Source organism: Anas platyrhynchos, chromosome 5 (assembly GCF_047663525.1).
Source record: "Anas platyrhynchos isolate ZD024472 breed Pekin duck chromosome 5, IASCAAS_PekinDuck_T2T, whole genome shotgun sequence".
Taxonomy (NCBI): Eukaryota; Metazoa; Chordata; class Aves; order Anseriformes; family Anatidae; genus Anas; species Anas platyrhynchos.
This window is the reverse complement of record NC_092591.1, coordinates 39,587,407-39,602,500: the sequence shown is the minus strand read 5'-3', so window position 1 is coordinate 39,602,500 and position 15,094 is coordinate 39,587,407. Positions and strand designations below refer to the sequence as shown.

General features: G+C 35.0%; 1 protein-coding gene across 13 annotated transcripts in view; it reads left to right on the top strand.

Annotated features, from left to right (window-relative positions):
- The first annotated feature begins 357 nt into the window (after window positions 1–357).
- RYR3 (ryanodine receptor 3) overlaps window positions 358–15,094 on the top strand; it is a 219,585-nt gene continuing 204,848 nt past the window's right edge. For 8 of the 13 annotated variants that reach the window (XM_072038900.1, XM_072038897.1, XM_072038899.1 and 5 more), the window contains exon 1: window positions 358–580. In XM_072038900.1, the coding sequence (XP_071895001.1) occupies window positions 530–580 (51 nt within the window). In that variant the 5' untranslated portion in view covers window positions 358–529. The remainder of the gene's footprint in view (window positions 581–15,094) is intronic. The other 5 variants (XM_027458847.3, XM_072038904.1, XM_072038905.1 and 2 more) reach the window with 1 other exon arrangement.

Below are 15,094 nucleotides of genomic sequence, written 5' to 3'. Positions count from 1 at the left end.
GTCCTATGATGATTTACATCCTCCTACTGCACAAATCAGTGACTTCAGAGTTGCCGAATTTGATACATTTCAGTGCAAAATTGGTTACCCTGATCTGTGAAAATGGAAGTGCAAGCTCTGCTTTCATTAACACTTCAGTATTATTGCTGTCGTGACCAAACAGTGTCTGGGAAATAAAAATGAAATAAAATAAAGCAAACCACCACAACCTAGTGATGCATATAATGCTTCCTGCAGTACCTTAACAGTAGGGTGGTGGTGTGCTTTTTTTTGTGTGTGCCTGTAGGGTAGAGAGTAAAGAGCGAAAAGGAAAGGGATTGCTTGCTCTGAGCTGTAAAAGCAGCGCAGTTGGTTCTGGCAGTGAGGGGGTTGACTGACAGTCTGCAGTGCAGTGGAGTTTGCTGAGCTCCCTATATGGCTGTGGATTAGCTATATGCTAATACTGATAGGAGAAGAGGAGCTGTACTGAGCGCAGTGAGCTGCCGGTGGAGGCGATCAGAGTCTTAGCAGAGCTGACTCCTCAAGAGCCATGGCTGAAGGGGGTGAAGGAGGGGAAGATGAAATACAGTTCCTACGAACTGTAAGTATCTGCTTTTTATAGACTATGTAGTACATGATTTTGTGTCTTGCGTCTTATTCCTTTTCTGTTGTATTAAAAATAAAGTGTTATTTCTGTGCTGGGCTTTGCCAAATGGGGGAATTGATTTAGTCAGTGGAAAAAAAAAAAAAAAAGCAAGAACATGAGCTTTAATAGCATCAGGCATTCTCAGTGTATTCTTCCTTGAATCTGCTCAATAGCCAGTTTGGTATATGGAGACCTATTTCCGCTGTAATCCCCTGTGTTTGAAGCATCCTTGTCAACTTTGTACTTGGGTTTCTAAATGTAGCATGCCAAATATCTGACCTCTGAAACTTCTGTCTGGGTTAGATTTCACTGACATTAACAGAAGCTTTGCAAATCGGAGAGGCTGAAAATGATGAATAAACCAAGCAAGCCCTTGATGACCTCTTCCAATAAACATGCACACAGAAGCACATTTGTGTATAGGGAATACCAACAGATGTCGATGTGGGGGCTCTGCAAATATTCTGGGGTCTTTTCTCTGCTTAAAAGAGGCTTATTTTAAAAGGACCTAAGGATTTATTTGGGAAGGGGTGTTAATTAGTGAAATAGCTTTAACTAGGTATAATTTTCGATAAAGAACCCTCACACCATTCTTTCCTAAGGCTTTACACAAATCGAGTATAACAATCAATTTGGACTTTTAAGCAAGCAGTGTTCCTACCTTAATTTTTGGAAAGAGGATAATGCCCTTTTCATGTGTCATCTTGTCTCACCCATTATTTTTACCCTGCATGACTAAGAGTGTTTTGTTTTGTAACTAGCATGAAAAATGTATGTATTCCCTCTCTCTTTCCCTACTATCTTCACATTCATCACAAATAATGTTCCAGAAGGTCTCCCTTACAGTTGAAATAACTTTAAAAGAATAAGGTCTCTAAAATAAAATGTGTTAAGGGCCCAAAGTAGGAGATGGCAAGCCTGATTTCTGAAAGGGTGGGAAATTTTATTTCTGAGAATAAAAGATTGGAGAGTGGTGAAGGTTGCTGCAGCTGATACAAATTGTTCAGGTGTGATGAAGTGTCATTAGCACTTTTAAGTCTGTGAGAATTTTGTGGTAGGGGGGAAATGGATAACCACAATGAAGAATCCTTTCCAACATTCTTCCTTCGGACTCCTCTTTTTACAAAAGTATCTATATTACACAGTAGATTACTCCACCTTTAGGAGGTGGTGCTTTTATCTGAGTCTGGAGCTTTAAATGAATATCCTTCAATCTTCTCACTTCCTAAGATGTTGCCTTAACTGAGCAGTCTTTGTCAATGATGAAGTGAGGCACTTTGCCTGTTTATAGGTAGCCTATATATGCTACGTGAGATGGCAATTTATGCAGCAATTTATGCTGCTGTGACCCTTTCCCATTCTTGTAGAACACCATTGCACTTCTACCCAACAGATAAACAGAGATGGGGACATAAAAAGAGAAGCAGCAAGTGAGACTAGGCAGAAATGTTTCTTTTACTAGGTGTTAGGCAATCTTTTACAGGAAAAAAAGGAATCTAGTTTTCTTTCCTGGGAGCCCCAGCTTCTTTCCTGTGAACAGTCCTATCAGTTACTGTTTTTTCCTTCTGAGCTTCACCTTCATGGAGAAAGAATCAATCATTTCACAATAATAAATTCTTCCTTTCTTAGTGGAGGTACTGAATGCTACAGATGTAGGCTTTCAGTACTTGTTACTTACAGGTTTTATTGCTGCATGAACACTGTGTTTGTATATACAAACACGAATTGCAGTAGCTCTTTAGAACTCTAACAGGGAAATTCCTGACTGATCAGGATCATTCCCAGAGGAGAATATTTTTGGACATTTGAATTGTTAGTGAATGTTTCTCAGGCTTGTATAGTGGAATCTTTTGAAATTGTTGGTCTCCCTTTTCTCAGTTTTGCGTCTGTAGGGAGAAGTGCTTTAGGATGTTATAAAGACCACTTTGCTCTCAGAGATAACTCTTTCTTGGTGAGGTATAAAAGGAGATTAAACTGCTCTTGATGCAAAAAATATCTTTTTTTTTTTTTTTTTTTTTTTTTTTTTTTTTTGAAAGAGAAGAAGAATTAACTCCTAAAATGATACCTGCATTTATTTCTTGGGAGCAGCAAACTTGTGGGCATGTTTATAAATTTTAATGGCAATCTTTTCATTATCACTTTCTGCTCCAAAGCATTCCTCAGATCTGATTAACTTGGCAGCAATGGGGATGACAAAAAACTTGAGAACAAGTTGCAGAGAAGAGGGTGAGAACACTTCCACTGTTGTCATTGTTGTAGTAGTATTCAGTACTCATTCAGTCCCAGTTATTGTGTAAAGCCTTTAATGTACAATGATACTATTTAAAGGAAGATACTGCCAATAAATTGTAATTCCCTTTCTTCTTTTTTTTCCCTGGCCTGTAAGTTCAGGATGAAGGAAATATATAAACACACACTTTTTCCTTATACTGCTACCTTGCTGCTGTGTCTTTGTTATGAAAGCTTTTTTTTTGATGTTCTGTTTCTTTAATGATGCTTGGAATTATTCCTCTAGTTTATAGTTGGTGGCTTTCATCCAGATTTGACTCTAAGTATTCAGTGTATGTGCACATGCTTGTGTGTCACGGGTAGAAGGGAGAAGCAAAACCCTTAATTCACATGCATAGTATGCAATACTGATATCTCTTAGTTTTCTGTCCTAGTAATATTTGTTCTTTATATGACTTTCCCTGTGTTGTTTATTTGGTATTCCTCCTAAAGTATGAATACATGAAAAACGTACGATGGTAACATATCTACAGCATTAGTGAGAAACAGGTATGTTAATTCGTGCTGTTTTGAGATAGCATGTTGAAGGATATGGAGAGAACTTTGCTACCTTTGGCAGTGTGGACAAATGAGTGTAGAGCATTTTCATTCAAGCCTTTCCTAGCTACTGGGACTTAACTACTGTGACAAATTGTCAGTCTCTTCCTCTGTGGAAATTGTTCTCAAGTTCTTTGTCATTCTTGCTGCTGTGAAATTAATCAAATATGAAGTGATGCCTTGGAACATATGGCTTTCATGTTCCTCCATCAGAAATACTTGTATAGTCACCCGCTAACAGAGAGTATGAGTGGAGGTCACCCACACCCAAAGTGTAGGGAGTATAGGAGCAGTTTAAATGTAATGAAGCCTGACAAAGTTATTTCCTAGCTTAGGGTCTGAATTATGGTGATGACATTGGTTAGTTGGTGACAAAGGCCTTTACACTTGATTCTTTTTGGACTCTTATTCCTTTAACAGTTTATGTCAATGACCTAATTTTAAACACTTTGATAAATGCATCCAATCATCTAAATGTTTACAGACAGGAATGGGAGATTGCTTTTTGTCATAGACTTGTAGTTATCTGCAATAATTAGCAGAATACTGGTTTTATGAAGATCTGGAGTAGAATACATGGATTTTTATTTTTTTCAAGATCTAGACCATATACATAATGAGTTTACAGATTTCTGTTCAGGTATATTTTCCTTAATCACAGAATCAGAATCATGGAATGTCTCGGGTTGGAAGAGACCTTAAAGGTAATCTAGTTCCAACCTCCCTGGCATGTGCAGGGATTTTTGATCATTTAGATGTTAAATTGCTGTTCAGACTTAAGATAATTGGATGGCTTATCTAATTTTATATGTGGATATGTTTTCTTGTCCATATTTCTTGAAAATGAGGTTCTCTGTTGTCCAGATGTAAATGAGATGGGAAGTGATCTCAATTTTACAATATGAACTCAATTCAGTAAAGTAAGAAGTTTCTATTAATAGTTAATTACTGGGGAAATATGGGAATTGTTCTTGGTGAGTTGTGTGTTATTACATTTATATACAAGTGATATAGAATCTAATATATAAGTCACAAAAGCTAAGAACGCTTTAAAATCAAATTAATGGAATTTTCCTAAAGCCCCTTTGAGGGAGCTGGCACAGCTTCTGCTGATTGGACAGCTGAATGTATTCCATGGTATTGCCTGCAAATTAATCAGGACATTTGTCTGGTGTCACTGAAGTGTACTGCATTTCATGATGCATTAGTTGTCTGTTAGTTACTTCCTTGTAGGAGAAAAAGTGAAACGGAAGAAAGAATAATTTTATATAAAATATGAGTTACTTCTAAGAACAGATATGTATTAGGAGCTTCGGTGACTTTTTGAATTAAATGTTTATGTATCTGTGTGTTTATCTCTGTGTATTAAATCTTTCCCTTTTCATTGTATTGCCACAACTTTTAACAGCTGTGTAAGTGTATACTCTAAGAACAACAACAAAATTAAATTTCTGTTCTACATGTATATTTTTTCCACTTATTTTAAAAAGTTATTCAATTACATTTATTTTTTTCTTAAACTTTGTAAATAGCTATAGTGTTAGTAAACAAGTCACTCTTTTTGCTTTTCTTGTTTTTCAGTTTCTACCATAGAAATCACACCTAATTTTATTAATTTACCCAGAGTTAAGTTTCTTGTAGCATTTTTCTCTGTAAATAGTATTGCTCTGATTATTTTTACCTATTGAATTGCTACTTCTACTCACTGCATGTGTTCTCAGTTATATGAGTAAGTTCACCCAGTTTGTCACTATATGCAAAACTGTTACCTTATACTTATTCTTGGCCTGGGAGTATTTCCTTGTGAAAGATCTGGGTAATATTTGGTGATTGAGGTTGATCATATGACAGATTTTGCCAGTGCTGACATTGTGCATCATATGCTGTAGTACACTGTGAGTGATTGTTTTTGATGAAATATAGACAAGACCTGCAATCTTGCAACCCTTTTTAAGGGTTGCTCTACCACAGTATAAACATGACAATCATGCTTCAGCCTGTATAGTGTGTCTGGTTTTAGCTCTGGACATGCTGGAGTAGTGACTATATCTGTGTCAGAGCTATTTTATTCATTTGTAACAATTAATCTCTCTTCTGGGGTGAAATTGTCTCATTCAAGCAGATATTTCAGGCTCCAGGCAAAGACCAGTTCTTTGGGGAAAACGCACCACATTTAGATATAAATTGAAACAAATTTCTTAAGTAGTTTGATACATTTAATATGACGAAAGTTATTTGAAATTTATTTAATGACTGGAATTTTGTAGCTCCTGCCCAGGAAAAGACGGATAAATGATGTAGTCACAGCTGCATTATAAATACATAGAATTTGACATTATTTGTCTTGATGTACTTGGATCTTGCTTGTTTTCTGAGTAGGGATCTTGTGGTTTGTTCTGAGCTTTTGGTACAGATGCAGAAAAAATAAAATACTTGTGCCCCCAAATCTTTCAATTAAAATAAGATAACAGAGAAAGACAGAAAGGGGAATATAAGAAGGCAATGAAAAGATACCCACCATGTCACTACGTAGTTATTTTCGTGTTCTGGTTTCAGAAACAATTATAAAATTATGCTGGTGTCATGAGGAAGAGAAAAAATGCTTTAATATTCTGGAAAAAATGAAATTGCAAGCTGGTAGCTTATTGGAAGAATATAAAGGAAGGCAGAAAGGAGAAAAGGTGAATACAGTTTTTGAAGATGTAACAAGGGGACAATGATGAGTTGCATCATGATTAGTTGGAGAGAAATTGGATTTCACCTCTAGCCATGAAAGGTAGGTGAGTTTAAGACTCCTGAAGGTGTTAGAGTTACAGTTTAGAGATGGCACGTGTGTTTGGTCGGTTACCCTGATATCATTCTTGTTTGGCATGAAATCTATACAATAGACTGTAAACCTATTTTTCCCTGTAAGGGAGTACAGCAATATCATTCAGAGATGCATGGTACAGCATTGCATGTAGTATTATATATGATGATCTAAAATCTAAAGCCACATCAAACACACATGCTTCTCCTATTCCTTTTCTGCCAACTGAAGTTTTGCTCATGTCAACAGTAATTTTCTCCCCTATTAACTATGTGCATTAAAGTTATGCACGTACTCTTTCTCATTTTCCAGTCTTCAGCACTGTGAGATGTTACACTTAATGAAACAGAGTTGCAGTTTTGCCTGTTCATATTGGCCCAGTCAATACCAGCTAAAAAACAAAGTAGCATTGCATTACATGATATTAGCATCATGCTTTACTACTGTTCCTTTCTACAGCTTAAATTTAAAATTTGCTACTTCAAAAAAAAAGTGGATGTTTTAAATATACTACATACAGGCGGTTGTTACAAATAATTTTAATATTGAATAGATCTAACCCCTTGTCACATATTATTAATAATGCATGTCTGCTGAAATAAAATCAAAAGGAAAACTCTTAAATCTCACCTCAGAGAATCAGCATGTTAAAGAATTTTTAATAGGACTTGTGACTATGCAATAATCCTAAATGCATATATTTCCTATCTTCCCCCTAGTCCCACTGGTGGCTGCTGTAGGGATTGCTTTCTGCACAAACTGCTTCTTGGTATCTGAAGGAGCAATTAGTATCTTCAGTAATAAACTAGTGATGTTCCCACGGTTTTATGGAATATAGCAAGTGATCTCTGTGCCTTTTTTCTAATCCTCTGCCATGCTGACTGGGTATGATTCGTACTGAAACCCAGCTGTTAATACTGCTTCTTTCTCAGTTCCCATGACAGTGGTGTGACCACATTGCCAAATACTGCCAGGTGCATTAGATACAGATTCCAAAACTTAAAACAGAAGTTGAGTCAGGGAAGAGGGGAAAATAGATTTGACACACAGTTATTTAGAATACACTGAATTTGGTGACAGAATGCTGCTTTATAGTTGTGTATTTGTTTACTTCATTCATGAAATGTATATTTTTCCAAAGGACACTTAATAGCAGTGCAGATGCATAGTAACTATAGACCTCTATGGATTGTAAAATCATCCCTATTTAGGAAAACAATTGTAAGCATAAACACACTTTAAAAGATACAGAAAGAAAATAGAAGACATTAATGTATGCCTCAATTAATATTTTGGTTTATTTGCTCAGCGTAAAAATATAATTTGAACATTATGTTTTTAATGTGATTAAGAAATCGCCAGACAATTCCTTACGCCTGTTAGAATATTTTTGGAGAGCACATGTTCCTGTACACATAACAAATAATCAACTATCTTAGAAAATCCAGGCAAATAAGAAGGCATGATGGAAGATGATACACCAAGAACTTGAATATCTGTGTGTAGATACCTGTTTTAAGTAACCTTAATCTCTGTAGACCTCAGATTACACTAGCAAGACAGCATACTTTTTTTTTTTTTCAATTCTTTTGCCATAGTTACTATTAGTGTGAAGAAAAAGTTAGAAATTATGTACATCGTTGTCTGTAATCAAGGTGTTAATTGCATTCAGAGATATCTACAGGAAAGATCATACCTGCCCTTCATACATGTTGGAATTTTAGAGTAGGAATTTATTGATTATGCTCTAAAGAGTGTTATTCTCCAGTCTTACAAAGTAATAATTTTTTTCTAAGAAGACAAAGCAACAGTTGTTTTCTAGAGAACTGATAACAGGTAAATCAAGACATGAATTTTTGGATTACATGTAGTTATGTTATTTTCGGAAATTATTTCTTATGAGACAAAAAAAAATAGATGTGAAGGTTTACTCTTCATTGTTCTTTATGGAATGAGGGGTATATTAATTATTTAATTAATAATTATTTAATACTGGCAATTACACGTCTGCAATTACACTGCTTATCCTGCCAACTGTGCCAGGTTCTGACCAAAGGTAAAGAAATCTCATTATGTATACTATTTGTAGTTTGATACTGAGTAAATTGTGTTGCATTAACAGTAGATTAAGTGGGAACTATAGAAGCAGAATGTGGTAGCAGTATTTGGACTCTGGTAGCAGTGTTTCTACCTAATGGATAGGGTAGACAAGATGTAACTATGAGAAAGTAACTGTGTACCACTATTTTAAAATTAATATTTGTTTAAGGAACAGATTTGTGAAAGCAAAAAACTTTAGCAATGAATGTTACAATTTGTGAAAGCTATACTGTGTTGAAACGTTTAATCATTTACATGCTTTGAAAAGGTTGCTGGGGGGAGGGTAAATGTCCAGACTTTTTTAAAAAATCAGATTAGAATTTATAGTACAAGTGAGTCCCTTCAATTCTTGTTATTGGGAAAACTTAAATGTATTTCACAAAAGATTTCCATCTATATAAGTCAGTCTAATAATTAGCCTACAGATCCTATTTTGAGTTCATTAAAGGGGTGGCTGCATAATGTTTTTTTCTAACACAGCACAAATTTCTCATGATTAGAATGCAGTGGAGTCTGTACATAGATCTTTGTGTTTTTTTTTTTTGTCGTTGTTAGGAGAAAAAAATACCATTGCACTTCCTGTAATCTTTTTCCATTAAACAGAGCTGTATATAACTACTGTGAAAAGTCTTAAAATTTGTAGTGAAGTTTTTGAATTTTAATGAAGTTTTCAAAGTCCAGAAAAAACAGTATTTTTATGGTTCTCTGGTTCTTCCATTACCTAGCTGTATTAATGTTGTGTGGCTGACAGATTTAACGCTCTTTTCTAACCATCTAACAAGACCAACGTTTACTATGACATGGTAGTAAAATAGCCTCAACAGATTTGCTTGGTAAAAAGAAAGAAGTTTGTCTTTCTTTCTAATGATTTTTACACATCTTCATGAGTTACAAAAGCTTTGATAGTTTTTTTTTTTTTTGATCTTCTTTTCTTGCACTCTGACAGTACAATACAAAGCTGATTTCTCCCCTTCTCCCTTCCTGTCCCACAAAAAAAAAGTTTGAACCCCCAAAGATTTATACCTGGTAACTTAGAGTATAGTGGTTTTGGTGTTGGAAGGATTAAAACCATGTAACAGACATTACTTTAAAAGAATGTTCACTGTTCTAATTACAGGAGACTTTTCCATCGTAAATTCCTAATTTGCTTGGATAATAACTGTAGTTTTAGGAAAACCAGTTTTCTAAAGTGTTATAAAGTTCAAATGACAAATATTGCATACTCCCAATCAGTCTCTAAAGTAGTTCAAAATTGCATGGGAATTACAAAAGCCTACAGGCACACTGATATTATTATTTTTCCCCTAGTTTTTGGTAGTTTCCCTTGCAGTACTATGCATACACACAGGTGTTTGTCAGCAATTGCACACCTGTGGTTAACTCTTTTAACAGATTTGGTTCAGATATGAACTGGGGCTTGCAGAGGTCAGGTTCTCTCAGGCTTTCCTCCTGTTTGGTCTCTTGGTATATCATGCCTATGTGAGGAATGGCAGCTTCAGTCAACAGAAGCAATGGCAGAAACAACAGCTTCATAAAGTGTAGTAGTAATTCAGTAGTAATATCAGGTTTCTTCCTTCTACTGGGTTTTTATCCAACTAAGCAAGTGCTGGTTGCTCAGTAAGACGAGTAGCCAGCACAAGCCTGAGCTGTTTTTAGCACACAACGATCTCTGTCAGTCTTGAGTGTTTTAGCTTCTTCAGCACTCAACCAGCTTCTCCAATACCAGAATACCAGCATCCCTTGACCCAAATGTAACAATATGAATTCTCATCAGAAGTCATGAAATGCAAAAGAACTGCAAGAGAATCAGCTTATGTAAAATCCTTCACAAATTACTGGTAACAATAGAACTTCAACACAGAGACTTGAACCAGCTGTTTAGCAGCAGCTGCAGTACTAATTTAAACCACTGAAGATTTAACATGCTTTCAAATGGCATCAGCAGTTTCATATAAAAAAGGAAATACAAGGATCATCATGCTTAGAATCTATACAAAAATGCCTCAGGTGATTCACTAAAATGCTTAAGGCCAAATGGCTGCCATCTCCCAAGACTGCCTCTGAAGTTCATTGTCTACACTGTGACATAACTTCTGTATCTAGAAAATTCACAGAATGCATATACACCTGGTGGATGTTAAACATATTTAATGCCAGTAATTTGTAGAATTCAGAAACTGTTGTGTAGAAATGTTGATACTTTCTAAGTGTACTGTCAGTTAACATTTTGATCATAAAACAAAACAAAAAGTAAAACATTTGCGGGGAAAAAAAAAGTCAGTATTATGTTCCATACTACTAATATAACCTTCTTCTTTAATGCATATCCATTTATTTGGCAGTTTCCAAAAGGTCAAAATCAATAATTTTCTAGTTCCACAGTAGCCAAAACTATGAAAGGTAGAGTTTAGAATTTGGGAGACCTCAGTCTGATCATGTATGCTATGTTTGTGTGTGTATATTTAATATCAGGTAAACGCTTTGTAAAGAACATTCACAAGACAAAAGATTTTTTACTGCATACGTGTTGACCATGTTAAATGTTGACTGTAACAGGAAGAAGTACTAATTAATAACAATAAGAAGGGCTAATTAATAAAATTTGGTTTCCTTCCTGATCAGTCACTACTGGTAGGAAGTGAATATTGACTGTATTAATAGTGTTCCAAGTCTTCGTTTAAAACTTCACATTTTTTCCTTTATTTTATATGTGATATTTACATACACTAGGATTAATTAGGAGTGAGAATTTTAAAATGCATAGAACAAAATGAACTTACCAACTTGCAGACCCCAAGCCTTTTCTGTAGGAGTTACGAGTTGCTGTAGATTGAATTTTAGTATCCTTAATCTTTTTATTTGCTTTTTTTTAGTAAGGTTTTTGGATCTGTTAAAAGTAGTCTTGTCTAAATAAAGTGGTTTTCAGCTCTCATTATCTTTATTTTGATTATTTTGAGGCATGGAAATAACATAGTAGAAAATCTGATATAAATGATGTTACAGGGAATGGCTGATGGTGACGTGCACTTCTAATGACTGAATCACTCAGGTATATCAACTGCAAAGTTAGGTTTGTGGTGTGTATTTTTTGTTTTATTTTATTGGTTACACAAAATGTAACAAAACATTAGCTCAAAGTTTTCAAAAATGGCAGCAGTTTTCTCTACTTACTGTGCTGGTTCTTAGGTAAGATCTTTAGTTGACTATTTCTAACACAAAACTTTCCTGAATGGGTAAAATGTATGCTTGAGTACTGAGTACTGCCACTGAGCAATCACTATCTGTGTAAAATTTAATAAGAAGAAATGCTGGATTTTGCAGCTTGGATGCTATAATCTTGAATGTATATGTAGACTGAGGAACAAGTCAATGCATGAGTACAGGTCTGCAGAAGGGTATCAGGTGTTTTGGGGTGATGGTAAGCTCAATATGAGTCAGTAGTGTGCTCTGACAGCCAAAAGGGCCAATTGTATCCTGGAGTGCATTAAGCACTGGATAGCTAACTGGTCAACAGAAGTGGTTGTCCCATATGGCCTGCATTGGTGTGGCCTCCCATTGAGTACTGTGTGCAGTTTTGTGCTACACAAAGATAGGGTATTAGGAAAAGGCTCTTTCCTGAGAGCATGGTCCTGGAGCAAGCTCCCCAGGGAAGTGGTTATGGCCCCAGGTGTGTTGGTGTTCAAGAAGTGGATGGACAGTGCTCTTACATAGATGGTTTAACTGTTAGGCTGCCCTGTGTAGAGCTGAATTTGATGATTCTCATGGATCCCTTCCAGCTCAGGGTACTCTGTTCTGTTCAATACTGACATTTAAACAGAAACTTGTTTCTAGATGAGTAAGTATTCTCGCTGGAATCAGTGATCATTGATAATTACTTCAGAAGTTAAAATTAAGCCTTCCTAAACTGAAGTCTAGAAGATTTACTGAAATTTCACTTTTGAGAATCCTTTCAAGAATTGTATCAATCAATACAAATTCCCTCCTTCAGTCACTGCCCATTATTTGTTGATGCTTTTTTTTTAATGATTTCTTTAATATATATTGCAATTTTGCTCAAGGTATCCACAAACTATTAAAAAAATTGCTTCTATTATAATGGGAATAGTCTAAAACAATGAATCTCATACATATCCAAAATCTTTTCACTAGTAAAATCAAGTGATATTGCATCTCATAATGTTTGAGGTAATGTGAATGTAAATAATATGACTGTCTTTGAATTTATGTCCAGTCAAACCCATCACATGTTCTTCTTAATAAAGATGTTGATATTGAAGTATTTTTTGTAATGTATTTAAATTTTTATTTTAATATTTTTATTTTTACCAAGATGGAAGCAAAAATGGTTTCTTTATATATACAAAATGAAATAAAGTATAATACTATTTATAAAAAAAGGTTCAGTAATAGAAGCATGTCAGTCTAAGTCTTTATTGTACAAGAGAAGCAGTCAAAACTTACTATAGTAACTGGACAGTTTGTTTCATAGAGGTGTAGATAATGGTGTTTCTGGAGGGAGGTATAGGGTGTGGGATTATATTGTTTGTTATTGATATGTATGGTACTTCTCCCACTGTTAGTTCAATGTATGAAATAGAGCCTAACACATCAAGTGTGGCTTGCTTAAGAACTGTTGTATTATCCATGCATGTCAGCCTGATGTTCAGAACTTCCAGGTAAAGCATTCTACACTTGATATCATTTGTGCACAAAATCATTGAATTAACTATTTGCTGTGCTCTTCTGATTATAAAAGTTGGAAGCAAGGTATAGCATCTACTAAATCAGACATAAGATGTTGAGGTTTAAGAGCAGAACCTGATAGGTCATTCATTTTAAACATTGTTTTGAACAGATTGTTTTTCCGTTATAGAATATTTTGTGTTGTTACTCAGTAATGAAATTCCTCAAGAAGGAAGGCTATTAGGAGAATATATTTTCCTAAGTGAAAGGTTTAAATACAGGTGATAGTGTTAAATATTTGTAATTTACCTTACTAGGAAAAGGAATTCTATCATAAGAGAGAAAATGCTTCCCTTACTCAGTCTTTTGCTCATTTTTTTTTTGAAATGCCGCAATTTGATGACTCATTGTAAGTGCCCTAGCTAGCCTAGCTGCAGATAATTGAAGCTGTCATTAATGACCTTTTGCTGCTAAACAGACTGTAGTTCTGATTTCTTGTCATACCCCTGCTCAAACAACGAGCAATAGAGTTGTATCCATTGGTGCCTTGATATTGGAATAAAAAAAAATAAATCTATTTTGAGAGTAGCTGAATCATGAATTATAGTCTCTCCATGTTCAATTTGAAATTCAGGAAGTTTGGTGGTATGGAAGATTCTGGATTCATCCTGAGCATGTCGTTTCTACTTTATGACAGATGTTTGTTTTTGTTAGAAAGACTTACCTATTTTTATTTGTCAGGGATCTTCCCAAGTCGTCATCTCTTATGGCTGACCTTAGGCTTAAATAACATCATAGACTAAATAAGGTCCCATATAGAAGGCTTAACTTGCCAGTTAGAGTGGTAGTATGACCTTTATATCCTTTCTAGTATGAAGACCATCTAGAACTGTAAATCACAGAATTTTGAGTGTGAATGTTCAATCACAGTAACAGAAAATGGAGTGAAAGACCTTAAGGGAAAAAAATAGCTGAAAGATTATAGTGATCATCTGTTATAGGTAATCTGTGAGGTCGGTAGAATGTTTCTAGTGCTGCTTAAAAAATGAAACATGTAATTGCACAGCTCTGTCATGTGTTCTTGTAAACTAGCTTTATCCTAATACATTTGCTCCTTTTATCTTTCACATCTGTGTTTTTTTTTTGGTAATCTAAAGAAACATATGGTGGTAATAACAAAAGTTAGTCATAACACGGGAGCTGATGGAAAATTATCCTGGTCTTAAGCTACTTCCAGGCAACATCCGTTAACAATACCCAACTTTTTTGTGTGCATCTCTAAAATCTTCAGCATCCATCAGACCAGGGAAACACCCTATCAGGGTTAGTCTTGGTTATGTTCCATGAAAATGTACTGCTGCCTAATAACTAGTTGGAAGTCAGGTGTGGTAAACATGAAAGCTTGCAAATTAAAAAAGGAAGGTAGTAATGCATATGTTGAACGAGCAAAGCTAATCAGAAATTTAATTTGTGTCTGTATAATGAGTTGTTTGAGAAATATGTTTCAACATATAATACATAGAGTCACCAATCCTTATGCTATGGTAATCAGTAATTTCGGCCCAGTGACCTAATGGTGGCCAAATTTGAGAAAATTATCTTAAACCGCCTAAAGTGAACCACAATGAAAATTGTTTTTAGCCTAATTAATATGCTTCAAAGAAGGACTCTATTGATGTTTTAATCTGTTTTTCTTTAAGCTGTGTTGTTAATATATGTAAGCAAAATTGTCTAATACCTGTGAATGAATGTATCTTGGTAAACAACATTTTTATATTTGAGTAGTTTTGATTTAAAAATGTGTAGTCTTGCATCCAGACAGTGTGTAGGATCTACTCGGTACTGTACAAATACATGAAAACAGTACATTCTGTGATACGGAGAACTTTTCTTGATCAATAGGTAGACAGGCTGCAGATGACAATGGAATTAAAAATTAAACTCTGTGAATAGGAATAAATCATAACAGCTGAAATGTTGCATTGCAAAATGAAGATGTTAAAGAAAAAAATAGTAAAGAGGTAGTGGGTTACTTCTGCAGGTTTTTTTAA